Here is a 27,599-nt window from a genome sequence, read left to right as displayed (position 1 = left end):
GTGACCAATTACTAAAAAACAAAGTAAATCTTGGTCAAAATAATGGGGCATTACTCTTCAATCATAAAAAAATAATTCTCTAATCTGTTGGGACAACACATAGAATATTCTTGCACTATAATTTAAGAAGAATGTTAAATTTATTTGATATTTAACAAAATGCTTGGTACATGTTAGGCATTAGATAAATAGTTGTTGAGTGAATGAAACAATGAGTATAACGCATTATTTAAAAAACCAAATGTATCAATTTATCCACTCAGATGCCTTCTCTTCTATTCCCAACCTATCATTATGGTTTAACCTCCAACCCCAGACTATCATATAAACCACAGATCACTATTCTTGGCTGCCTCAGAGACTCTGCTCATGGTGCTTCATCTATGGAAATGCTCATTGCACTGAACTCCACGTGATGAAACCCCACCCATTTTCAAAGACAAAAGGCCTATGTTTTTGAAGCAGCATCCCCAAATTCCTCCAGGATGAGTTCATCTCTTCCTCTATGCACTCAAGAGTACGTGGTACCTACCTATAATATGGCCCAGATCACACTCTGGAATAAATATTATTTTTGTATGTGTGTTGTTTCCCAAACAAATTTTAGGTTTCTTAAAGGCAAAGGCTACAGTTTGTACCCACCCCCCCCAGTATGACCTGATGACATTTGTGCATATTTATAATCCAAAAATTATTGAATTAAGCCAAAATTAGTGGGAACGATAAAGGCTAAAAGCTAAATTTTAATCATGAGAGTTAAAAGAATATATAAAGTGTTGGCAAGTGGTGGAACCACTGTCTATTTTTGCTGGCCAATACATCTTCAGTGCTAGTGCAATACCCAGTACTTAAAAAGATGAAAATTATTGAACAAATGAACTAATGTCTAACCTGGGGGAGAAAAAACTAAGATGATGCATGAAAGCAATTTTAAAACAGGTAAAGTAGAAATTTAGCATGTTGAAGAGTAAGTAGTTATATGTTGCTCCAGAAGCAGAACTCAGATCATGCATGAATTTAAACAGAGGCACAAATTTCATTACATATAAGAACTTTCTATTAACCACAGTGGTCTGGTAATGAAAAGGCTGCTTCAGAAACCACCTGGTTCTCTCGACCTATGGTCCTAGCAAAGGGAAAATGATCTGTTGGGAATATTCCAGGAATATTTTCTCAAATAGGATTTCCTAAATGGTTGAACTCAGATGTTTTAAAAATTACCGCCATCTCATAGAAGTAAAATCTTAAGATTTTGATGTTTTTGTATTTTAAACACCAAGCTAGAATCATATAACACTAAATATAACTTAGCTTGGCACTGTAAAATAAATATTAATCTAATCAATTATTTCAGCCTTAAAAAAAGTAGCCTATCAGACCTGAATGAACCTCAAGTCCTCTGAAGCTGAAGTGAAGTTCATGCACTTGTTAAAACAGAATGATAATCACATTGACACAGAACGAAACGATCCTGTTATAAACAGTGTTGTCTCTCTGAACCAAACCTGCCCAGTGTTACATATGAAAAGGTTTTAAGCGATTTTTCTTACATTGATACAATAGGAAATAGTGCTAGTATCTTAAAGAAATTATAAAACTGGAGAATTCTAGCCAAATTTCCCAAAACAAAAAAGCCTCAAATAGTCTTCCTTTTTAGGGAAAATGCATACACATATATATATGTGTGTGTATATATGTATTTTTATACATATCTGTGTCTATATCTCACCATTGCTGATTTCTATAACGCTTTATAACTTTAAAGACACTTTCATATATTCACAAAATGAGATTAAATCAACTGTTGGAGGTAAGGAAATACATGTTTATATGTAAAGAAACGGAGGCTCTGAGGCATGTTCCCCAGGCACATTGCTAGCAAATGCTAGAGAGAGGTTTCAACTACTAACGCCCAGTCTGTCCTCCCCACTGGGTGAAACGTCAGAACATGATGTCGTCCAAGTCAAAGGCTGAAGCAGTGAGTGTGCTTATCAAAGCATTTGTACAATGGACCCTAATTTTTATGTACTCCTTGAAAAGGGACTTGTGTTAAACAGTGGCTTGAAGATGGATTCTAACACTAGATAATAATTTATTAAGCACCCTATGTAATAGGAATTTGCACGAGACAATAATAATTTCTTCCTCAAGTGTAATGAGGGCTTTAAATTCTTTTTGATGATTATTTCACAAACTTCATTATATGGACCCACGCGGTCAGGTCAGCCCTTCCCAGCACATCCCCACATACAAACCTCATCTCCTTCCTGAGGTCGCATCAGGGAAACCCGGTCGTACTGCCGCCGCAACAAAGCCCAGAGCGCGTCAAGACGGCCCTGCAGGGAACATGATTTGTAAATGCCTAGGCAATGTTCTCAACTTCTATTTGCCGAATAAATGAGTTAAAATGAAGACGGGAAAGCCTTATTCTCTACTCTCATTTCATTAAACTAATAAATAAATAAATAACAACAACAGAGTTTCTTGTTGCTGTGAAAGTATTCAGTTGTTATGATGTAAAATGAATGTCTGCTATCTGATGTACCTTGGTCCTCCTTCAGAGAATTGCGGGCGGTGGGGGTGGAAGAGGGAGACTAAAAGAGCTATCATTTCTTGAGAGTTATAGTTTCCCTAGGAAGTTTCAGTTAAATTCCACAACATGTGGACAGTTACCTTAATTGGTGTGTACCACTTTGTCTGGGGAGGCTGGTGCGTGGGTTTGGGTCGAGGTGGTCGAGGCCTGACGGGTTCCTCTGTTTCTTCAGGAATCGTCACCACAGCATTTTTGGCTTTCTCTAGCCTTGCGCCTTCCTCAGTAGATCCTTTATCACCCCAACGAACCTTTAAAACAGAGGGGAGTTACTCTTATGAGACATACAGTATCCTAGAAGAACAAGCTCTTATGTGCCCAGTGGTCCTTTGGTTCACCACCTCAGAGTAAAAGGAAGATGAGTAAGTATACTAACGCCAAATTCCTCCTCTTCTGAGATTTAATAGATTTCTCACCACTCCTTACATATTTAATATTAAGATCCTACAAAAAAAAGGCCCTTTGTAAAAATCTAGAGTCAATTAAATTTGAAGCAACCATTTCTCCACTGTTTCAAATAAGGAGTTAAGTTGTGGTTTACATATGAAATGCATGACAGTGTTCTCCAATTCTGTTCTCCAATTGGGTATGTTCCCCTAGCAGCCAAACAAACACCCATATATACTGACGGCACCGGAGGAAATAGATGATAATGATGGTGATAATTAGCATTTACTGAATGATTACTATGTGCCAATCTGCATTTAATCTAATAAAAAATGCAATGAGACAGATACTATGTTTTTTCCTTCCAGATGAGTAAACTGAGACACAGAGAGGTTAAGTGACATGTCCAAAACCACAAAGCTAGTAAGTAGCAGGACAGGGATTTGAATATAGGCAGTCTGAAATGGGTTAATTGGTTAATAGGTTTGAATATTACAAATATATTTTACACAAAGGAGTTAATTGTTTCTTCCAAACTTTGCATCAGATTTGGTTAAGGCAAAAGTATGATTTAAACATTTAGCCTTTGGAAATAAAATAATTATATATGATATTCTTTAGTTTTGTAAAGCTTGATTGTAAAGTAGCTTTCAGTCTTTAGTTCCTTTGCTCATTTGAGTATGGTTATTTGACATATTGATTTTTCATTGAGGAAGTGGAATCTCAAAAGACTCTGCTTTGAAGAGAAAAATTCAGGTCACCAGGGAATTCTACAAATTTTAGGGAATTCCCTTCTCTGAAAACTCTAGACATTGAAAAACCAGAGGGTCAAATGATTATTTTCTTTGTTTTTCAGTGAACAGGAATTCAGGGCTAAATCTTAGCTAGACTTTTTTCACGTGTGGACATGTGAATAGGATGTGGCTCCTGAAGGAAGGCATTGTCCAACCAGGAGCAGTAGAGATGTTCAAAAATCAGGGACATTACCAAAGAAGACAAAGATGAGATCAGTGAGGGTCTACAAAGAAGTGGGACAGCCTGTCCAGGCTCACTACGACTCCCCAGTGAAGTGATTTCTACAAAGGAAGAACGATTAAATACTTTTTAAAGCATTGTAATGACCTGAGTTAGTGGGTAGGAATACGGATGATTACTGTTCATAGAAAGAACTATTCACAGCTTTTTGATAAGGCTTCTTTAGATGTTTTTACCTCTTTATACTGCAATTTTAGAATGGGCTCTCAATTTCAAGTGGACCCTGCTGAGTCATTAAAATGTATCTGTATCTTTCAGTGTGATCAGTGGTACTAGAATGTTCTTTATGAGGTTGTTAAAATTGTTTTAAACACCATTAAACTTTTAGAGCTAGATAGTTGGCTTTCTTTCCAGAGAAATGACCTTCTCTTTCAAATTACAGTGTCTTCACCCAGATAAACTAGAACTTATAAAATAGCTAAATTGAACTAAAAAAACTCTAAAACATATCCTTGCAGTTGTAAAGTCTCAATTTTAAGGGAAAAAACAAAAAACAAAAGAAGATACACCGTTAAGTAAACATGAATGTCATAACTCAGAGAAGTAATGCAGAGTTGAAATGTAAGTAGATAAAATTTAGATCCATTCGGAAATTATAGATTTTAACAGCCCAGCCTTCACAGTTGATATCGCAGAGGTTATGGTAATCATATTCTTCCTCCAAGTATCACTGGCACCGTTTTCAGATACAGAACACAAAGCTAGTTCAACCTGAGTTCTGACCAAGGTGGTAGTATGGGGAACTCAACTATCAAAGGACTATGCTTATGAAAGATAGCGGCTGAAGTCTAAAGGAAATTCAGTAAATAAATTCATTAGTGTTAGTTCATGAGGTAACTGTTTCGTCATCATTATCACTATCATCAAACAGCACAACAAACAATTCTCAATCAGTCTCAAAGTCTAAAATTAGGAAACACTTTATAGAGTTTTCCTAAAACTCTTAAAAGCAATTAAACACATATGCATACATTTTAATATTTTAGTTTGATCACACCGAGATAGTCAAAAAGGATAAAATAGTAACAGGAATAGGTTGCTAAAAGGAACCTTAGGAGAATTAATATGTCTGACTTTTTTACTATAAAAAATAAGTGCAAGCTTCATAGCTAAATTCTTTCAACTCTGCTTGGCTTTCATTATAAACAATGACATTCCATAATTTCTAGAGCATATTCGGATGAATAGGAGGTTGTATCATAAAGGAGCAATTTCAGAATTGAGAAAAGAAACAAAAACAGTTTCACGCTCAATTGGCAGAAACACACATTTGAAGTCATTAGGTGTTGTGGATCAGTTGTGCTAACAGCTGTCATTAACATCAGCTTGGTTCCAGCTTTCTGCAAATTGTCATTGCCATAGTGCTTAAATATTTAATATAAAGGAGGAGTAAGAAAAAATTTCTAGGTAAAATCCCTGTACTGGCTTAAAATAACATTACTTAGGAAGATTTGTTCTGTAATTCAGATGTGCTCATAATTTCTGTGACGCCTTTTACTTTCTCCAGTTTAAGATATTTTTTTAAAAGGGAAATACTTTCCAGGTTTGAATAGGCATGATTGTAAAACTGATTATGTATTCTCTTTTCCCTCTCCAAGTTTAAATAAGTTCCTGTTTGAGAAAGTTTAATGATGCTTAATTTTCGGTTCAATTTTTATTGCGTATTTTTATGTATTGTGTTTCCCCTTTCAAAGCCCACATTTATTTTCTCTTTTTTTTTCTCATTCTCATTCCCATTTCCATCTCATTGATGGAATACTCCATAAAATGTAGCCCAAATCAGCCAAGGCTAAATGGACTCTGATTTAATAAAAGTGGGCGAATCCTTTCCATAAATTTTCTTCAACTGAAAAGGACGGGTGATATAATTTCACATATTAAGAGTCAGTAACAAAACCTGAAATGTGAGTTATTCAAGAACATGCATGAGACCTTGGCTTTCTTGAGCATAAACCAATAATATTCCTTTTAACTCAGGACCCATTCAGAAGAGTTCATGCCCATGCTTTGCTTTTCTTTAGAAAGAGATCTCAATCTTGGAAGACTGGAATATTGGACTAAAAAAAACCTGGCATAATTCCTAGTGTATTTAGCATTAATATTATTTATTCATTTAAAACATACTAAGATATCACATACTAATATATCCGTATCTTGTTGTCATGTGATATTTTACGTGTGGATTTCAAAATGGACTTAAATTTATTATTCTGAAAATAAAGTAGTGCATACTCATTGTCAAATAAGTGAAGAAAAAATATGGAAATATATAGCACAAATTGAAAATCACTCCATCCAGAGAAAACTAATAACGTGGTGTATCCTGTCAAACCTTTTTTCTCCTTGCATAGATCTTTTTACACATACATTTTGGAATAAGGCTAAATAAACTAAAAATAAGTTGTGACAGATCATATTTAGATATCCATATGTAACAATTTTATTTAGAAGTGTATTTTTTATATACACAGGAACATCTAATCCACTCTTTCCCCATTCCTCCAAGCCTAGAATGACACAACAAAGGCAAGGGGAAAGAAAAGACCTTCCTTATGTGTCAAGCAACAAGAGCCAGCCTAGCCGTGTTCTCTCTACTCCTTGATAGTCTCAGTTACCTACAAACAAACACACACGCAGTATCTTCTCCAACAGACAAGCTTAATAGCTTCTGGCACCTGCCCTTTCCATGGCTTATTGGCAATGAGTCAGAGGATATTTCAGCAACAAAGTGGCAAGCTCTTAGGGAAATGTACATTATTTTAAGATGGAATGTGGTCCAGAAAGTGAGAATCACTATCAGATGACTTGAATACCCACTTTGGTAACGACAGGGATGCTAAGTAGGCCTGGGCTTCTTTTGAAGAATACTGAAATTTATTCTGAACAGGGGAAACTCTCCTTGGGAATCTGAATTTTATTGAAAGGTATAAAAAGAGAAAATTGCAACAGTTGTGAGGTTGTTAATTAGCTTATTGATTTTTGCTGGCAGTAATGGGACAGAGCAGATATGACAGTAAGAGACGTACAATGATTGCACAACACACAAAAAGTCCTTATCAAGAAGTAAAATTAAAGGATAACGAATAAGGAGGAAATGCCAGGATTTATGTTTAATGATAAAGTCAATATATCAATGAGAAAATTCTTTCAGTTGCTCCTTGGGGTGAGATGCTGGCCTGTCTAAACTGTTGTTAAGGGCTCAGTGTTGGCAATGATTGCTTATTATTAATTAATCTATCACTTTGAAAACTATTTCATGGCGGTAAGAAGACCTCATTGGAGTTTTAACGTATAATATTAAAGTTCAATTTCAATCCACATTTTGAGCCAGTCAAAAAATTCAATACATTCTATAAATGATTCTTAATGTTAATTATGATCATTCATAAGTGGTAACTAAAAGCTGTAAAAAAAAAAAAAAGAAAGAAAGAAAGAAAGAAAGAAAAGAAACCTTAAATGTGCTTCCTCTACATTTGTGATAAGGTCATATCCAGACTATTGAATATTTTAACATTCTCTCTCAAATAGTTCATAACTACTGGATCTTTTCAAAGACAAGCATTGTTGCAACTTTAAGTGGCCAACTTCTTTAAAGTTGATGTTCTCTGAGGTAATTTTTTCCAAAATATTGAGAAAAACCCTAACTTTGTTTTGCCGTTTAGAATTCAGGCATCTTATCAATGCAATTCTTTGTCTCATGAAGTCAGTTCTTGAACAGTTTTGAAACGGCCAGGATGATTCCATTGAAAAGGAATCATCCCCGAAAGACCCAGTGTTAAGTAAAAATGGATGATTATTGTGATATTGAATTGTGAAAAGCACAGTTTCCATGGCTTAATAGTTCTAGAAATACATTTTCGAGATTAGCAGCTTCTATTTTTTTTGAAGATACTGACCTCCATTCGTTTAATTCCTCCAACCCCTCGACCACCATAATAGGAAGCATCCACAGTTGGCCACTTCTTGGTAGGCAGAGGTTCTTCTTCCTCCTGTGTAGATACAGTTTTTTTAAGTGGGTTTAATTAAGTTCTTAAAATATTGTTTGTTCAGAACTGGCTCACATTTAAACATTTTTATGAATAATGTCATTGATATAGAAGAAATGTGATGAAAATTATATACAGGGCATGTGGATGCATTTATGCTCACATGCATAAATTTCAAGTGGAGTTCTACAGAATACGAGGACTCCTTCCCTTCCACAATTTTAGGAATTGCCCTTATTTCACTAGGTTACCAAAAGTTACTCCTTAACTATGAGGATCAGCTGTTTGTTGGAAATCTATTCATCACTTCATATTTAAAAAGATAAATCATTAAAATTAGGACAACATTTAAATAATCATTTAAAGCATCTATATATGTGTAAGTTTGAACTCTGCGAAATTTGTACTAACAAGACAGGCAGTTGGGAAATGCACAATATCCGTAGATTCTGTATTCATGTTGCTGATGCAATTTTGGCTAACAGAGTAATATAAAAGTAATAATCATTTTGAAGAAAATAATAACATCTTTAAACTGACAGTTTGGCTCTTCCAACTTTATGTAAATAAAATAAGTGACATCAGAACTATTGATATAGTGCTATAAAATTAAATCCCTATGTACTGTTGATTCTGATGGCCAGTCTATGTTTATCAGTCTGTGAAGAATTCAATTCCTTTAGCACATGAAAGAAATCCTAAGAGGATAAAGAATAACAATTGATTTTCATAAATTCAAAAGTCAAGACATAGTTATCATAGTCATCTGACAACAATGTAATTGATCAAACTTGGGGATAATATCTAAATACAGAAAAAAACACCAACGTCACTTATAAGGCACTCATTTACCTCTTTTGGTGCAGGGGGTGGTGGTGGAGGGGGATCCTTGATAACCTGTCCAAAAAAAAAAAAATCAAATGTAAAAACTTTGGTGGAATAGGGAGGAGACAATAAGGATGTGTAAAAATATTTAAATTATTTTATAACCTATGATAATTAGATTAGTAAAATATTGTGGTAGCACCAAAGATGTCCCCAATGAACCTTGCCTCCCAATATGTATGCCCCTCCCTTTGAATTAGGGGTTGCCTTTAACTAGCTTTTGACTAGCATGAGGTAGAAGTGGTGTCACGTGACTTCTCAGGCTAGGTCAGGAAGAAGCTTTTCCACTTCCCCTGACACAGTTGGAACTGTCACTCTGGAGGAAGCCTACTGTCATGTCAGAAGTCTACCCTGAGACCATGAAGCTGTAAGGAAGCCCTTACGGAAAGTCTGGGTGATGAGAAAGAGGTACCTGGCCAGCCCCCAGCTATGTCAGCCATCCCAGCTGAGGTGCCATACATCTGAGAGAAGAATCTCTCTCAGACATCAAGGGCTGTTGAGCTTTCTGATGACTCCAGTCAAGCTGCCATCTGATGGCAGTCACCTGAGAGAACCCCAGAGTGAGAGTGTCCTAGCTGAGCCAGTGTCCACAGAACCGTGAAGACACCAACTTGTTTGAAGACACTAAGTTGTGGAGTCATTTGTTAGGCAGCAGTAGATAACAAGCACCTAACGATTCACTAAACTCCTTCAAACACATTCATTCATTTTATCTTTATGATATGCATATATTATTACCTTCATTTGTCAAGTGAATAACAAGAACAAAAATTGTCAAATACCTTGCACAAAGTTTCACTAAGTGGTTCTTCTAATGTCAAAATGCAAACACTTTCCACTAGATTACAGTATGTCCCCTCAAATAGAGTAGGAATTTACTAGCAAAATCCTCCTGCTGTGACTCATTGACTTTTTCATAATTGACATACAAAAGTTAGCCTGCTTTTGGATGAGATGATAGGGAAGTTAACATACTCTCTTTCCCCACCTTTTAACCTAGAAATAAATCAACTTTTTAACGAAGATTCCTTTCCTGTGAATCATCACTCAATATATTCTTTCATGAAATTTAATATGGTCAATTCTTTCTGTGAGGGAAATGGAGCCTGAGATCTAATTCAGATGGTCTTGACTGCTACTGAGGTATCTAGACTTTTCACACCATCATGATAGAAAATTATTGACCAAGTGCCACTGGCTTCTGATAACTCAGGTACACATCTAAGTCTCTATACTTAGAAGAAAACTGTTTGAAAATCTAACTGGTTTACTTTATCTAATATCAGATGTTTCAATTATATTATTAAGTTTTCAAAAGTTTAAAACAATAGCAACTTTGAAAATGAATATCATCAAAGAATTATTATTACTTTTTAGGTATATTACTATTATCATGGATATGTCTTTTAAAGACTGCTTATCTATTAAAGATATATACTGAAATATTTCCAGGTTAAGTGACATGATGTCATATGAAAATGTCAGCATTTTCATCAAAATAATTTGGGATGGGGAAGTGGATGGGATTATAGATGAAATAAGATTAGCCGTAAATAGAGAATCATTGAGGCTGAGTGAAGGAGACATGAGGAATTCATTATTTTACTCTTTCTCTTTGTTTATGTTTGAAATTTTCCATAATGAAAGGTTTTAAAAAATTTAATGTTATTGATAATGTTTAGAGAACTGACATAGTTTCCTTTATGTATATTATTTTCATCATTCAAATTGTAATTTAGATCTAAATCTCAGGAAAAAAATATACAGAGACTATAGCCACATAGATATAACTGGCCAGCAATTTAGTTTGAATGCTATAAGAAATGCTATTTCTATGTAACCCTTTTATTTAACTCAATTTTATCAACAAACATAAAAGTTCAGTTCTTTTTTAGTAATTTTGAAGGATAGAAATCTGTGAATTTTTCCAGTTAGCCCAGAAATAAATGCCATTGGAGGATTAAGATTTAAAATAATACTGTAGTAAAATAAAATAAAGTTAAGGTTGTCACGCTATAGGTGCATTTCCTTTATAAAAAGGAAGCAACTCATATAATTATCAACCTGCTTGTCCAAAATCAATCAATGAAAAGCAGATCAACATTTCACATTCAACATGGTCAAAACCAACCTAACCATCTCCATTTATAAGCCGACTCTTCTTCCTGTCTTTCCTGTTTCTTTCAAGTAAATCACTCTAGTTGCAGCCTCACATTTTTCTCATAATCTATAATTTCCTCCTCATTTCTAAATGACTTCCCTAAATCATTTACCATGTCCAATAGACTCTGTGAAATATTTCTCTCCTTTTCTCTCTCTCTCTTCTTCTCCCCACCGCCCCCCACAACCATGAATTCCCCCAATCTTCCCAGAGAAGTTCAGATTCCCTTGATATGCACGGATGCCTATTTGTTCTTCTCTAGCACTGATCAGAGTTGATAACTTTATCTAGCTCCAAAAAACTATAACTTCCATGAAGACAGGGTTATGTCTGCTTTGCTCCTCACTGTATTTTCAGTATTTAATAAGGTATCTAGCACAAAAAAGATTTTCTATTTTGTAAAGAAGATGGAAGGAAGGAAGAAGGAAGTTAGGAAAAGGAGGAAAGTGAGGAAGGGAAAAAAGGAGGGAAGAAAGGACAACGGGAGAAAAGGAATAAGGAAGGAAGGCAGGCAGGAAGGAACAGGGGAAGAAGGAAGGATTCTTTGCATTCCATTCCCACAATCACCACCTAAAACTCATAAACTCAAAGATTCTCTGGACCTTAAAAATATCTAGTACAACATTTTTCAACTTCTCCAATGCACATTCAACCAAAACTTCAATATTCTAAAATCTTCTCACCTAGCTGTAGTCCAACTATGTTTCAATTTCTGCAATAAAGAGAAATTTGCTAACTCACAAAGCAATTCATTCCATTGGCAAGGAACTCACATCATTTGAAAGTTTTTCCCACAAATGAAGCCAAAGCTTCCCTCTCTGTAGTTTCCACTCTTTAGTCCTGATCCTAGAGTGTGGAAACACACACACACAACTAATTTTTCTTCCAGAAGAGAGCAGTTCCTATTTTTGAATACTAGGATGATAACCACATATCTACTGAGGCTACTCATCTGAAAGCTAAACATCGCAACCATTTTTCATGTAATGGTTCTAAGTTATTTACTTTCTGAGTTATATTATGTCTTGGTCAATTTCCTTAGTATATATTCATTTGATCAATATCTCAAAGTGTGTTTTCCAGAACTGATAATAGCATTTTAAGTGTGGCCAAGCCATTATAATTAAATGAATGGTGCTCAGACAAAATAGATGCACCCCCAGCAGTGCTCACTCCCATTCTATGCATTTTAATTAATAACATATTGATACTATTGATTGATAGTCTATAATTACCATAGCTTTTTTGGGCACCAATGTTTACATGCTCTACTTGTAGTTAAATTAGACATCTAGCTCTTATCTCTTGTCTTATCTCTAACCCATCCCTCATTCTAACCTATGTAGCCATGTCAATATTTTTCTAACAGAAGCTTAATCAATCATTTCTTTGGTCAAAATGGATCGATGGTTCCAGTGACCACAGGTGAAATCAATAAATTAGTGAATTTTATTGGAAGAACCCTAGAAATCATGCTTCTACTCTTAGTTTTGCAAATTACCATAAAGTTCTTTCTAGAGTTCCCTTACTAGAAAAAGACCAAGGTACCTCTTTCATTCCCCTAAGAATGAGTATAATGCATCTGAACTCACTTTCACTTCTTTGTGAGAAGTTCAAATTTACTCTGCTTATTACCTGTACATCTTGCATTGGTATATAAATTTATAAGGACATAAACAGTATCCCCAGCCCTGTTCAACATTATATCCTTCTGAGAATTACTGAACATCCCTCTCCATGACTCTTTCTTTTTTATGTCATACTCATTATCCTGCATAGCATCTAGTTTTAGCATTGATATGAGCAAACAGAGTTTGAATATAAAATCCTCATATGACCACTGCTGACACACTCACAACAGGATAATGAGAGGCATCTTTGCATTCTTTCTCCTTATCAGAGACCCTTTATCTGTTATCATAAGCCACAACCTGGCAAACCAAAGCTCCTTCTTCATACGTCTACAAGAGCCAGCTCTTCTATTCTCATTGTTCAAATGCCTTAGCATGGTGTAGTGCTGCCCTAACATCCTATCTACAAACATCCCCCTACATGCACCTCTACTCCAGGCTGACTGAAGATCCCTTTGCTTACTACAAATAAAATGACCATTTCCATGTTAAGTCCCATCCAGCCTTCACAGAGTAGTCCACCAACTTTGCATTGCTTTATCTACAAGCTTTAAAACTTCTAAAAATATAGCTGCTGCACAGTCGAACCATTCATGCTTCATTAACTTGAGTTTACATGTTTATTTTGGAATTTTTCAGTTATCCCTTAAGAGTGTAGATTTCTTAAGGGCAATAATCATTTCTCCTTCTTTACAAATATCACGGTGCCTAATAAAGTGCTCTACAAACAGCAGGTACTAAAAATATGATTGAAAGTGAGCTGAAGGAACTGGCTGAGAATATTCACACAGGCTCATAGCCAACCTCTAAATTTATAAGAAAAATATTGAGGAAAAAATATATATATAAATAATAAACAGAGATAGATTTCCACGAAACTAAAATATTGCTACTTCCAAAGAAACTGAAGCATCAAATTTCTCTTTCAACCAATAAAGCCAGAGAACAAATGAACTCAATGGCAGATGGGAAGATGTAAGACCATCCTAAGTTTCTTCATCTGGGAAATAAATTCGATTAATTGTAGGCCCTTTCCAACATGAAAATTCTAATAGAACACTAAAACAAAATACATACCACAATATTTCCACCAGGTTTTTTGCTTCTGTGCCTTTCCATAACTAAGTAGGCTGTATGTCTATATCTATGTGTATTCACCTTATTCTGAAAAAGAACATTAGGGTTTGTTTTTCCAATAATGTCTCATTAATCTAATATATGACTAAATGCATGACTTATTATAAATTTAAAGTGATTTTGAAATCCTGGCAAGTATATTTTCTACATTGTTAATGATGGAAACAAAGCCCTTAAAACTCTACCTGAATCAAATTTTGATGTGTTAAATTAAGAGACACAAGCACCATCACAACAAGTAACAGTACCATCAGAAATTGAAGCAGGATAAGGCTCATCTGTGTGCTGTTATCACTGTTAACAATAACCACCCTTTCTTGGTGCTGCCATATGCCACACACTGTATATTTCTCGTATTTTCATAATCACCCTGTGCAATTACTATGCTTATCTCTATTTTAAATATAAGGAGAGGGAGGCTATAACCTTAATAACTTGCCCAAGGATATACAAACAGAAAACTTTAGAATTAGAATTCAAACCCAGGACCCAAGTCCATCTATCTCCAAACTCTGAGTTCAACTTCTTCTGCCACATGACGTCTTTTTAAAATAAGGTTTGAACCACAAAGGGAAAGGGTACAAAAGAAAAGACTTAAGATTTGTTGAGTAATTGTTACTTGTTAGGATGCATGGATGGACAGATGGATGAATGGATAAATAGACAGAAAGATAGCTATAGCTTAATTTTTATGGTAACTGTGTGTGAGAGAGGTTATCATCCCTGTTTTAGAGAGATATGACATGTGAATTCATATGCCCAACATCACTGCCCTAGAAATATTGGAATAGGAAATAATGTTTTTTTGTGTGACATTTCAAAATGCTCCTTCTCTCTACCCTACCACACAACCTCATAAGTAACAAAGGAAGATGAAAATAACCTGAAGCCATTCAGTCCAAAAGCCAAAAATGGCAAAAATCTGTGTCCAGCAGATATCCCTACATTTCAATAAAACTAGTGCAGGAGAAAAGGAAACCTTACTGTTAGTCCAAATACATTAAAAATAACAGTCATGAGAATCCCATTCTCGTATTAAATAGTGCAAGAACACATTCATTTCAGAAAAGGATGTATTCATATGCACCATATTTTATGAGAATTTGCAGATTTTAAAAGGCATAATATTGCCTAGTTGCCAGGATTTTTTCCACTTAGCATCCTTCAGCTCTGTATTGAAGATTCTGGAAAACACTTTCACCACTTTATGAACCATATGCAGAGTTTGATTCTTCTCCAATTTTTTTTTCATTTGTTATTACCATCATCAGGGAGGATTACATCTCATCTACTTAGCTGCTAGAATGAAGATTTCAGTTTGGAGGAGAGCCGATTTGTTTAAAAAAAAGTTAGCTGCTTGAGGCAACAGTCCTTTTGATCTGCTCATTAACACTTTTCAAATGTTCGAGTGATGTGGACATTCTTTGCGCTAGAAAATGTCAGCACTGGAGCCTGCAGCCAGCTTGATGCAATCATATGTTCCGATATTCAGAAAAGAGTGAAAAGAACTGTCAACAGTGAACTGCCTTGGATTTTTTTTTTTTTTAAAGATACTATACAACGACCGTACATCAACTAGTATTTCAGAACTGACTCCTGCCAGTGACAAAAGCAAATGCCCAACTTATCAGCGATGTCATCTAAGTGCCTAAGAGCCCACAGACAATAGAGAAACCATTCTTACTGTTTACAAAAATTTGTTTAAAATATATGTGGGTCTTCCTTTCATTTTCCTTTTTCTTTTTGATAAGATCAGAGAGCAAGTGTAGTGCCTTTCCTCAACACAAAGTTGTCTTACGTGAGTATCTGGAAAGTCCTCTTCTGAATCCCACAAAGTCAGATGCTTTCAACATCCAGAACAAAATAGGGTCTGGGTTATCTCATCCTCCCTTTCCTTTCCGCCTTGACAGACTCATCAATGTTCAAAGATTCTTACTTTGAACAAATAAATAACTGGTGGGAAGTCGGACAATAAATATAATTTAAAATGCCAAAGGAGGTCTGGGAAGAGCAGTGTGAGAACGTATTCTGCCAGGAGTTAAGTAAAATGCTGCTGTCAAAGCAAATAAACTAAGACCAGGAAGAGTTTGATACCCTGTTTTGTAAATGCTGCTCTGTTGGAAAACATCACCATGGAAGCAATAAGAACTAACATCACACTCTGTTTCTAGGAGGCAACCAAACATAAATCATTTTAATTAATGGTGCAAGGAAGGCATATTAAAATTTAAATTACTTCTGTTTTATTGTGCATTCCAAAGAAAAAAAAAATCGGGCTGCAAAGTAACTCAGTAAAGGCACTAAGAGCCCTCCTCAACAATAAAAAACAAGTGCCGTGTAGAAGCATTATTACTATTTAGAAAGAACAGCACAGCTGTTGCTGGCTAAGAAAATGATTCTATAGAGCTCCAGTCAGATATATCCTCATCACAAAAGCTCAACTTACTTATAAGCAAATTGGGTTTTAAAAGATAATTTTTTAAAATGGCTTTTTAAATTAAGATTTATGAGGTCTTTATGTAATGTCTTAAATGTACTAAGGAAGAATGAGCTTGCAGTTTTCCCTGGAGCATGGAGAACTTTGGCCAAGGACACTGGAGCGAAGTGAAGATTTATCATTTCCAGCGTATTCAGATATTTATTTGCAGCTGTATAACACACTCTAATTGACAACACTCCAGAAAGCCTTTGTTTGCCACCTCATTAGCCTTACATCTGTAATTCAGTGGAGTGTCTGGTTATTCCAAATGAAGCAACTATAGGACTGTCATTTCTGCCATCCAGATGACAAAAAAACCTGCTACAAACTCAACATATCTTCTAAGCTAAGCAATGATGAAAACATCCATGTTTCCTGATATCTCACTTATGATTCAATACATGCTAAGTTTTTTTTAACCTCTCCTGACCCCTTTTTTAATTTAAGGAAAAAGGAAGGATCCTGCTGATGTCTTTGTTAAAGAAAAGTAGTTGTGAAGGATGGATGTGAGGATACTCAAGGAGCAGAATAAGAGTCTTAACAGAATATGAATACTTAACAGATAGTGAGAAATAACTTCCCACACAAATGAGAACTTTTCCCCTTATGGAATAGTTTGCAAACTCAACATACTCTATAATTCACTAATGGTTGTGCCTGAAAATTTCAGCTTTGCGTGAGGGCTCTTTCATTATGATTATTACTAGTTCTCCAAATATCATTGGTTTCGATTTCTATTTGTCATGGAAGGACCAGGTACACAGAGGACACTATTCTGCCACATTTTAAATGACATCATCTCTCTCCTTTATCCTTGAAAATGCTCGTTAAAATGAACTGAAAAATTTAAAATGGTCTCATCTTAAAAGCATCCTGGGTAGCCAGATATTTCCATAACCTTTTTTTATTCTATGCCCCTCTTTGGCAATCTGGTGAACTAGTGGACCCCTTCCCAGAATAATTAAGCTAAATTAAAATACGCAGATTTAAAGGAACCCAATTATATTGAAATCTAATTATTAAATCTGTTAGAAAAAACCCAAGTCTGTGATATAGAAATATGTACTTGTTGATTATATCAGTAAATAATGAGATATAATAGTAAGTCTAGGATCGATCATAATTTTGAGGTAGTGATATGTGTAAAAGATATTTCAAAATATCTGAGCAACTATAAATGAAATACAGAATATCCGTGATTATGATTGGCAACAAAGTCTTCAGAACTGCTGATACTTCTGTGGACAGTAGCCTACATTCTTAAGTGAAGGAAATGACAAATTTCAGTTAGAAGTGAAGATAAAGATTTTCTTTTCCATTCAAGTTCAGAATCCTCACATTAGAAATCCCTGTGGAGTACATGTAGAAGCAACTAGACAAAAGCTAAATTGCTTCTACTTCAGAGTTTTATTACAATTGAAAATTCTTATATAATTGTATCTTAGTTCCTTTTGAATGGAATTACAAAGGCCACATTTTCTGTTGCCTATACATTATAAGGGACACATTTTGAATAAAGGCAATGAAAATCATACAAAGAACTAAGATTGTACCATGAATCCCTTCATGCAACAATACTTCCCCATAGTTGGTAGAATTTTGATTAAAACTAGCAACAAGTTATCCTATTTTGAAGTTGTCTTCCAGGTAAAGAGATATCAAGTATCTCAATTTTAAGAATTTAGATGGTTCAAGAAGAATAAGTGTTTACTATACAGCATGCCTGGTTTACAGTGATGGATAAAACACACACAGTACTTGCCTTCATGAAATTATTAGACTATAAAGTGAGAGAAATATTCAACAAATAATCACATAAATAATTGTTTAATCATAATTTCATTTAAGTATCACCAAAAAAATACTACTTTCTAACCTGACAAAGTCATTTTTTAAGGATTTTGGCTAAAATTTTAATATAAAGTATTCTAGAGGGGATATTTATGACTTTCATATGTTTCTTGTTCCTGATATCAAATTGGTACAGCTAACGAGGTATATGTCGTAGTTTCACTGACAGTATTTAGTTAAATGTTCAAGTTCTTTGCTGTTCCCTGCAGAGTAAAAAGGTCAATTTCTAGCTTTCAGAAGATTCAAGGGTTCAATATCTGAATGTGAATGAGACTGTACTGGCCTCTTCTAGCAAATAACAAGCACCCTGAAAAAGTTGTCCATGGACCCCTGACGTCAAATGGTTCTAATAACATACACTCTTTGGATACTTCTGAAAATTAGAAACTTATTTCTTCCAAAAATTCCTTATCACTCCAAAACAGTAAGTAAATTCTACACAGTATATAAAGCATTATGCATATTTACTTAACTTACTCAAAACAAAATGATAATTCCAGTTTTAAAAAATGTGTATTGATTTTACTAGCCTTGGAACTATTGCAAACATTTTGAAGAATATTTCCTTGTCTCCCATCTTACAACCTCTTGTACCCCATGAACAAGTTTTGTAATGAATTGATCCGAAAACACGTTACATAAGAATTCCCAAAATCAATAGCCCTAAGCAGTGATTCTTAACCCTGGGGAGTATCAGAATCATTTGAGGAATATATTAGTTTCTTAATGCTGCTGTAAGACATTAGCATAAATTTAGTGGCTGAAAACAACAGAAATTAATTTTCTTACAGTTCTGAGGTCAGGAGGCCAAAGTGATCTTACAAGGCTAACATCAGGGGTTGGCAGAGCTGGTTCCTTTTGCAGGCCCCCAGGCTGTATCTGTTCCTTGCCTCTCCCAGCTCCTGGTGACTGTGAGCATCCTCCAGCTAGTAGCTGCATCACTCCAGTCTCTGCCTCCATGGTCACACTGCCTTCTTCCCTTCTGCAGTCTAATCTACCTTGTCTCCCTCTTACAAGGACACTTGTGATTACATTTAGAGCCCATCCAAGTCATCCTGGATAATCTCTCTATCTCAAGAGTCTCAATTTAATCACATCTGCAAAGTCCCTTTTGCCATATAAGATAACATTCACAGTTTCCAGGAATTAGGTCTGGATATCTTTAGGGACCATTATTCAGCCTACCACAGGAGGCTTTTCCAAAGGGCATTAACCCCCGGAGATGTCTCATTCACCTAGCCCTCTCCCCTCAGGGAAAGTCACCACCATTGGAAATCTGATGGCCACTGCTCTGAAAGCCTTTGGATATCTGGGGCAGAAAATATAAGTATATAACATAAGTAACACTGTCATTTCTGAGTCATTGATTAGATACCTGTGAAATTTTAATCTCTGAACAATGAATGAATTAGTTCATAATATATTTTCATAAAATGTGAAATGATTGAATGAAGAATATGTGACAGATATTGGTGCCTCTGTTCAGGGCTTTTTTCCCAGGCTTTCTATTTTGATAAGAGCTCTTGAGCATATGATTCCCAAGGAGGTGGATCACTGACATAATCTAAATGTGCCTGAGAACAGACATTTTAAGCTATTTAGTCATGTTTCAGTTGAAAGATTAGATTTAAATATTTGCCTCCAGTACTTACAACACACTCAGACAAAAAGAAATTTGTACATCACCAAACTGAAATAAATGCATTTCATTTCCCATTAAAAAGTAGTATTACTAGTAACGATAGTCACACTGACCCCTAATAATTAAATGCTGCTAAGAATTATTTAACTAACCATAGTTTAGTACCAGCATTGCACACATATATTGTCTAAAAGGAACAAAATAAAACAAATACCCTGCCATCATACTACAACACCCTCTGGTACACTTAAGATCTTTTTTGTTCACGAGGTTCTGGTCTCCTTTGCCCCTTCTTTTCAGATCACCTCTTCGTTTTTCTCTAGCTCATGTAGCTTCCATATTGTACTCCGCCTCTCCACACTTTGTTGGAGACACTTTGGCTCCAGCCACATCTAAGGTGCGCTCTGTCACTGGCTTTCCACTCAATTGTCGACAGAACTCACTTGGATACAGACTTAATCACCACTAGGACCAGACCTCAGCACCATGGTAAAGCAAGGAAAGCTTCTTTCAGGGGATTATATTGATCAGGTCTCTCCAGCAGCTTCCCACCACCCTTGAGGTGACTTCAGACTTCCTAAAAGGCAGAGGAGGCCCTCCCTTATGGTGCTAATGCCTAAATCCCAAGTCATCTTTCACTGCTCCCTTCCCCTGGCATGCTGGGTAAGCCTCGGCCTAGCACTTCCCAAAGCACGCCATGGTAACTTACAACTGCACACACACTTCATCTGAAACGTCCCCCATCAATTGCCAACATCTTATTCATTATTCAAAACTCGGTTTGGAGTCATCAGCTCAGTCTGGTTTCTCTGAAACAATCCCTCTAGCAAATCTCTCCTCCTTTATGTTCTTACTGTTCTTTGCACATGTTGCCACTGGGGCACTCGTGAACTGCCATTTACATTTTGACCACATTTCTGTGTCTCCATATTAAAATGTGAGTTTCCGTATCACATTATAGTCATTTTTTGTACCCCCAGTTCCTAGCACAGGACTAGCACATATTAGGTTGCCAAGGGCTGAACACAGAATTTTGCCTCTCCTTTCTCCCTGCTTTTAAACCTACTTTAGGAAACATTTGTTCACTGTGATTCATTTATACGTAGGTATAAAAATAAGTTCACAGTCAGGGCCAGCCACTCTTTTATTTATAGTTCTAAATGTACAATAAAGGTGGTTCTCTCTATTAAATAAGCTGCATAAATTAGTAAGCATTCATGATATTCCTGAGGATAGGAAGCCCTCCTGACATGCTGAAAACACACCTTTAAGGGGCCCCTCTATACCTTACATAAAGAAATAGACTCCGTGATTTGAAATCTGCAGAGTCCCAGGATTGGAACATAGCTATTCTTACCACCTGATGATGGAATCTTCTCCATAACATCCAAAATGATGGTCAAGACCTGTATTTGAGCACATCTAGCAATCTCCCAACGAAGCCCATTTCAGTTTCCGCATGTGTCTTTAAAAAAGGCATATACGTTGACACTTTCAAGCCCTCTGATCAATAATAAATGAAACTGCAAAGTAATGAAGGAAGGAAATCCACCACTGCAGAGTTTAAATTAAAAAACCAAGGAGCACAGATCACATTAAGTCACGTTTTTGCTTTTTAATTTGAGTCTCGAGAATGTGAGCCCCCCTGAAATAGCCATATCTAGAATAATCAAGATTGTAACAGGAAACCGTTTGAGCATAAATTGCTGTGGCAGGAAACTGATTAGTTCAGCAAAGAGACAGGATGCTTCTTGTCTCTACTGTTGTCTGAGTTAATTCTGTGCCTCCTCCGTGGGCCAACTGCTCGGAGATAAAGGATTGTAAAGTTGCCTCATGAAAGCAGACTGAAATATCATTAATAATAAATGCAGGAGTCTCAATCAAAGGCCTGCCTGAAGTGGCAAGGAGGCTGAAATCAGCCAGCCAAGGTGAGGAGGAAAAAGGCAGTCTAGAAATACTATGTAAAGCACTGTTCTGTGATCCACAGAATATGAAGTTCTCCACAATGTGCTGATAATAAAAGGAATACTATCAAAATAAGTAGTAGGTATGCTTTGAGTGAGTTCTTCTTCAGGACAATCTTTTCTATGAAACCTGAACGGTCCAAGTTGGATTGCTTGAAATGTGCTGAAATTTATTACTCAACGTGCCACCCGTTGATAGGCAGACTAATGGCCCCACAAAGATGTCCACACCCTAATTTCCTAGACCTATGAATAAACTGCCTTACAGGCAAAGAGGACTTTGCAGATGTGATAAAGTTAAGGACCTTGAGATAGGAGATTACCCTGGATTGCACAGGAAGGTCCAACCTTATCACATGGTTCCTTAACCTTGGAGACCCTTTCCCAGCTAGGTTCAAGAGTCAGAGGGAGATGTGACTACAGAAGAGTGGTCAAAGAGATGCAAGCTTGCTGGCTTTGAAGATGGAGGGAGGGGCCCACGAGGCACGGAATGTGGGTAGCCTCTAGAAGCTGGACAAGGCAAGGGAACAGATTCTCCTCTGGAGAGTTAAGAGGGGAATGTATCCCTGCCAATACCTTTTAGTCTCATTTAGCCCAGTGAGACCCATCTTGGATCTGTGACTAAATAACTGTGAGACAATACATTTGTGTTGCTTTCAGCCACCAAATATGTGGCTTACAGTAGCAATAGAAAACTAATATAAACCATGTTCTTCCAGAGGTTTTGCTCAAACATGAAAAATGACACAAACTGAAACCAACTGTCATAACTTCACACTCACTGTAACAGATACCCTCACTTTTGCACATGACATTTCTAAAATGCTTTACTGAGAGGCAAATAGAGATGGTCTGAAATAGTAGACCCTTCAAAGAGGTAACAGCGAAAGATTCAATGAGCACTGAAAAAAAAACCCCTGGTAGGTTATCAACATCTCCCAATGAATCCAGCAGAAAATATCATTCAATTTACTTGAAATTCTTTTGTACTTGAGTGGAAAACCCTTTATTCCTTTTACGTCTCCCTCGCCCCCCAAATCTGATTTTGAAGTGTTTTTTAGATGAAGTTTTATAATAAACATTTATTGGCGTGCATGTTTTCTAGAATTTATTACAGTGATGAAAACTATTAAAATTCACTTTGCTAATGGAAACTTTGCTGTTGTTGAACAATGTGGTACTGATTCACATTTCAGGTCTTACTTTACATCTCACTCATTAAAAAAAAGAGTAGAGTTGCAAATCCTTCCTACTCACCACTTTGCAGCAAAGGGGCCAAAACCACCACATCAAACCGATGGCCAGGAGCAACAGTAACACCAAAATAGCAATGAGGGCTGCAATCCCATTTGACTAGAGGAGGCAGGAGACAAAAACAGAGCAGTCAGCAAAGCTTATGGCCAAATCCCAAATATATACGTATTTTTAAGGAAACTCCAGAAAATAATACAGAAAGCATAATAATGTCAAACCAGATTTTCTATGTGGGTTGCTGCCACAGCATGGCCACTGATGAATGGTGTAGGTCCATATCCAGGAACTGAACCCGGGCCACCGAAACAGAGTGCACCAAACGTGACCACCAGCCCATGGGGCCAGCCCATCTCATAACATTTTTAATATTCTACAGAACTAGGATTCCCTAGAGTCTACTTTGGGAAATGTTGGGATTGATCAAAACTAACAGACTTTCTGATGTTTAAGCAACAATGGTAGTAGTATTTAATTAGAACATTTTATAATGGAATTTGAAGTGTAACATATAATGACCTATGCACAGAAAGAGACAATAATCTTTATGCAAATAGTTATTTGTAAATAACTGAAAAAAGAAGAGAAGGTAGTTTTCAAAATTATTAGCAAGGAAGTGTTAGCAAAATATACTTGGTTTAGCTAATCAGAAAAATCTTGAAATGTGTATGGTTTCCCTATACAATCTGTTATTATCACAATGGAAAAAAAAGAAAAAGATTACCACATAGTAGCTTGGAAACTATCTCAAAACAAAATCAGTTTTCAAAGATATTGATTACTAGCAGCCTTTCAGTTTTACTAAATCCACCAAAAAATAACTTTCAAAATAATTCTCAGAGCAGCATACACCATAAAACATTTATTAATTTCAGAAATTTCCAGGAAAAGATTAAGAATCAAGTACACATAAACAACTAAGCTAGCCCTTGATTTCTAATTTTGCATCTGGATGTAAGAGGGAATAACCATATAAGCTATCTATGTAGCTGAGGCTGCAAATTAACCAAAACAGACACCGCCAAAGCATCACTTAGAATCCTCGATCATTTCATTTCATTTATCTTTCAGACGACAACGAAAATAACTACAAAAACTTCACACAGACACTATCTTCATAGCGCTCTACCATTTACTATTAAACCATTCTTAAGGCACTTGAAGATGCTAGTACATGATATTTACCATAAAGAATTAATTTAAAATGTAAGAAATAAAAAGACGTGGACTTATCTAGCAACTTCTTGATGTAGTTTGATAGAATGAAAATGTAAGCTCAACATTTGATTATTGATGTATGCTAAACATCTAAGTCAGCTTCTTGCACATAGTTCTCTGTGTGTGTGTGTGTGTGTGTGTGTGTGTGTGTATGAGACAGAGAGGGACAGAGAGACTGACAGACACAGAGACAGAGACAGAGAGAAGATAAATACTTCATAGAAATTCTCCAGGCAAATATCTAAGTTCTCTGTTCTTAGAACCAAAGAAAACAATTCAGCGCATACATCAGGCTTCTTAGGAAAATACTCAAAGTGCATCTTTCTACACAGAATTCTAAACATTCATGAACAAATCATACAACTTTCTACAGTCTTGATCATGCCAAGGTCTAAAATCTAGGCAAACAGGAATATAATAGGAAAAGAACGTCAAAGACATACATAGAAAACTGTGCCAGTCTATGAAAGAAATGTTGTCAAATGTATAAATTCATGATCCCACCTTCAAATATCAGGCCATATATAAGATACCCCCAATCTGTGACTGTTCATGTACAAAGTGAATAAAACATTCCCCACCAGACCTTTCCACATGAGGATCTAGCCACAGCACTCATGGAAATGGTTCACCATTTGGCTGTGCTATACAACTTGCAAAAGGGTTCTATGAACATTTGTTTTCCCCTTTTCTTAGAATTCAAACCTTGTGTTCAGAAATAAGCATATGCAACTAGAGGGTATGAATCTACTAAAAACTGAGTGGTTAGTTTTTTCTTTCTACGAATGTGTCATGAGCAGGAAATCTGGCAAATCATACTGATATAATATAAAGTAGATGGGCTGGCTGTTATAGGCAGTTAAAATTCTTGATTTTCCCTCAGAAAATCCCTCTTTTAGGAACATTGACACAACACTATGCACTTCCAGATGCAAATATACATTTAGTATGAAAATATTTTCATCTTAACTGATTCCAAAGATTTGTCTACAATAAAATTAAAATGAAAATACACATTTTCTAAAGACCTACGGATCTAATCTTTCTCAGATTTAAGCTAAGCATGATGGAAAACAGGTCAGAAGAAGCAAAGAATTTAATGCAACTCAACCTTGCCATAAATGTACAAGATGTAGCCCTGGACGCCCTGGTCCCAGACATTCACTTGGTTAACTGGATTCAAATCCAGGCTTTCCCAGTTCCTTTGTTTTGATTTGCCAGGGCCATTATCAGAACATGAAAGACTTCAGACATGAAAAGTAAATAATTTCATTGTTCACATAACTTATAAACAAATTAAGGAAAGGTCAAACACATAGACTTCAGTCCTATGAGCAGATACCATGCTGCACACTGCAGACTTAAGAGTCAGATGAAACTAGATATGATTACACATAGATCAGTATCATAGGCGGAAACTAAAAACTTCTCACTTCTGCTTATGCATGCCTCTCTTTAAATACTAGGCAGTTAAACAGGTGCCAAACTTATAATGTTGGACAAGTCTTCATGAAGCCCATGGGTAGTTGGAGAGACAAACCTTGAACAAATAATTACAAATATGAGGAGTATGGAACGAGAGAACAACAGAAACATGTCAAAGTGGGAACTAACTTGGACTAAGGTTCTGAGACGACCTCCTTGAGGAAGTTTAAGAAAGCCTGGGGAGGGAGTTGGGGCAGAATTAGTGGCTTCTTGTAAGAACAAGAAAAAGACAACTTTGGCTGGAGCACAGAGTTTGAGGAGACTTGTTAGCACCTGAAGAAACTAAGAAAAGGCATGAAATACAAACTTCTGAAAAGCCAAAATTCTCTTTATTTCAGAGAATTGGTCATTGGATTAATGCCCATTTATTGGATGACCTTTCAACTGGCCATTTGTTAGATGAATTCTTCCTACCCATAGTTCTGAACAAGCAGCATTTTCAAATGTCCATGAAGACAAGTTAACTGAGGAGTCTAGTTGAAGACTTAGATCCCAGATGCTGGTCAAGGCCGTGAAGCCAAAATTCTTTTAAGGATTAACTAGGGGCATACCAGAACCTTGAGCTTGATGTTAGGGTAGAAGGAATATATTTTCTAGTCATCCTGGACAATTAATTTTTGAACTTTGTCTGCATTTAATTTTCTTTTCTTCATTTAAAGCAAGTTATAATATATAATCAAAACCTTTACTCTGCCAAATATAAGTGAAAGTCTAGCTAAGAGAATCATAGAAGTATAATAGCAAATCAGAGTCACTGCACTTGCAAAACAATTATGGGCAAGAGGAATCAGTCAAAAATTTCAAAACTACATGAAAAACATGTTGAAATCTACCTAGGAGATAATTAATCATAGCAACCGCCTTAGAATAAAACAGACACAGAAAAGGGGAACTAGGTCTCCACAGTTTTGTTTCCATGAACTTAGAGTTAAGGAAAGAAAAAATAGTCATGGAATAGGTGATGATTTCATTTACTGGATTCTTTTGGAATATCTCATATCAGGAATTGGCAAACTATGGGCCAAAAACCAAATTAACTCATCTATTTCATAAGACCCCTGGCAAGCTAAGAATTTTTTATTTTTTACATTATTATATAGCTGAAAAAATGAAAAGAAAAATGTTACGTGAAATTCAAATTTTAGTGTACATACTTTTGTTGAACATAGCCACACCCATTTGTTTACATAAGGTATATAGCTCCTTTTGCACTACAATGGCAGAGTTAAGCATGAAGTTGTGACAGAAATGTATAGCCCCCAAAGCCTGAAATATTTACTATCTCACCTTTTATAGAAAAAATCTGCCAACCCTTATAAGGTGATTAAGACCTTGTTACAAATAGGAGATTGTACAAGTCTTCAGGCTGGGGGGAAGACAGGCGGGTTCAAGTCTCAATTCTAGCATTTCCTTGACTGTGAAACTGAGCAAGTAATTTAACCTCCATAGCCTCCAGGCTCCAAGTTCCCCCTCTCTCAGGGGCAATGAGGTCTGAAGTCAGCAATTATTCTGCTCATCAAGCCACGGACCCTGCCAAGGGTTGGGTCCACCTAAAAGAAGAAGCACCTACTAACGTGTTTGCATAAATGTGCACTGAAGATTGGAGGTGGCTCTCTGTTCCTCAGTCTTCTCATCTGTAAAATTAAGGTAATAGTAATAGCCTCCTCTTGAGCTGCGAGTATTACACGAAGGCATAAAGTGCTTAGCACACGTATCGTGCTTAGCACAGTGTCTGGCACTTAACTCGTGCTCAGAAAACATGTTCTTGGTATTATTATTCGAAAAGAGTCAGAAGAAGAGCAGTGGTTCCAAGAGGGAACAAAAGACCTCCTTCACCATATTTTGCACAGGCACATTTAGATCTTGAGATAGACGAAGACAAGGCACTGCCTGAAGA

The 27,599-nt window shown here is 36.1% G+C and overlaps 1 protein-coding gene across 2 annotated transcripts in view; it reads right to left on the bottom strand.

Annotated features, from left to right (window-relative positions):
- Positions 1-27,599, bottom strand: part of ANTXR2 (ANTXR cell adhesion molecule 2) — a 138,811-nt gene that overhangs the window by 54,478 nt on the left and 56,734 nt on the right. For both annotated transcript variants that reach the window (XM_070612721.1, XM_008518531.2), the window contains exons 12-16: positions 23,006-23,101; positions 8,851-8,895; positions 7,909-8,001; positions 2,674-2,841; positions 2,256-2,336 (exon numbers count right to left, since the gene is read on the bottom strand). In XM_070612721.1, coding sequence (XP_070468822.1) covers positions 2,256-2,336; positions 2,674-2,841; positions 7,909-8,001; positions 8,851-8,895; positions 23,006-23,101 — 483 coding nt within the window. The remainder of the gene's footprint in view (positions 1-2,255; positions 2,337-2,673; positions 2,842-7,908; positions 8,002-8,850; positions 8,896-23,005; positions 23,102-27,599) is intronic.

Source organism: Equus przewalskii, chromosome 3 (genome assembly GCF_037783145.1).
Source record: "Equus przewalskii isolate Varuska chromosome 3, EquPr2, whole genome shotgun sequence".
Lineage (NCBI taxonomy): Eukaryota > Metazoa > Chordata > Mammalia > Perissodactyla > Equidae > Equus > Equus przewalskii.
Note: the sequence above shows the minus strand (reverse complement) of the source record. Positions and strands in the feature narration are given on the sequence as shown.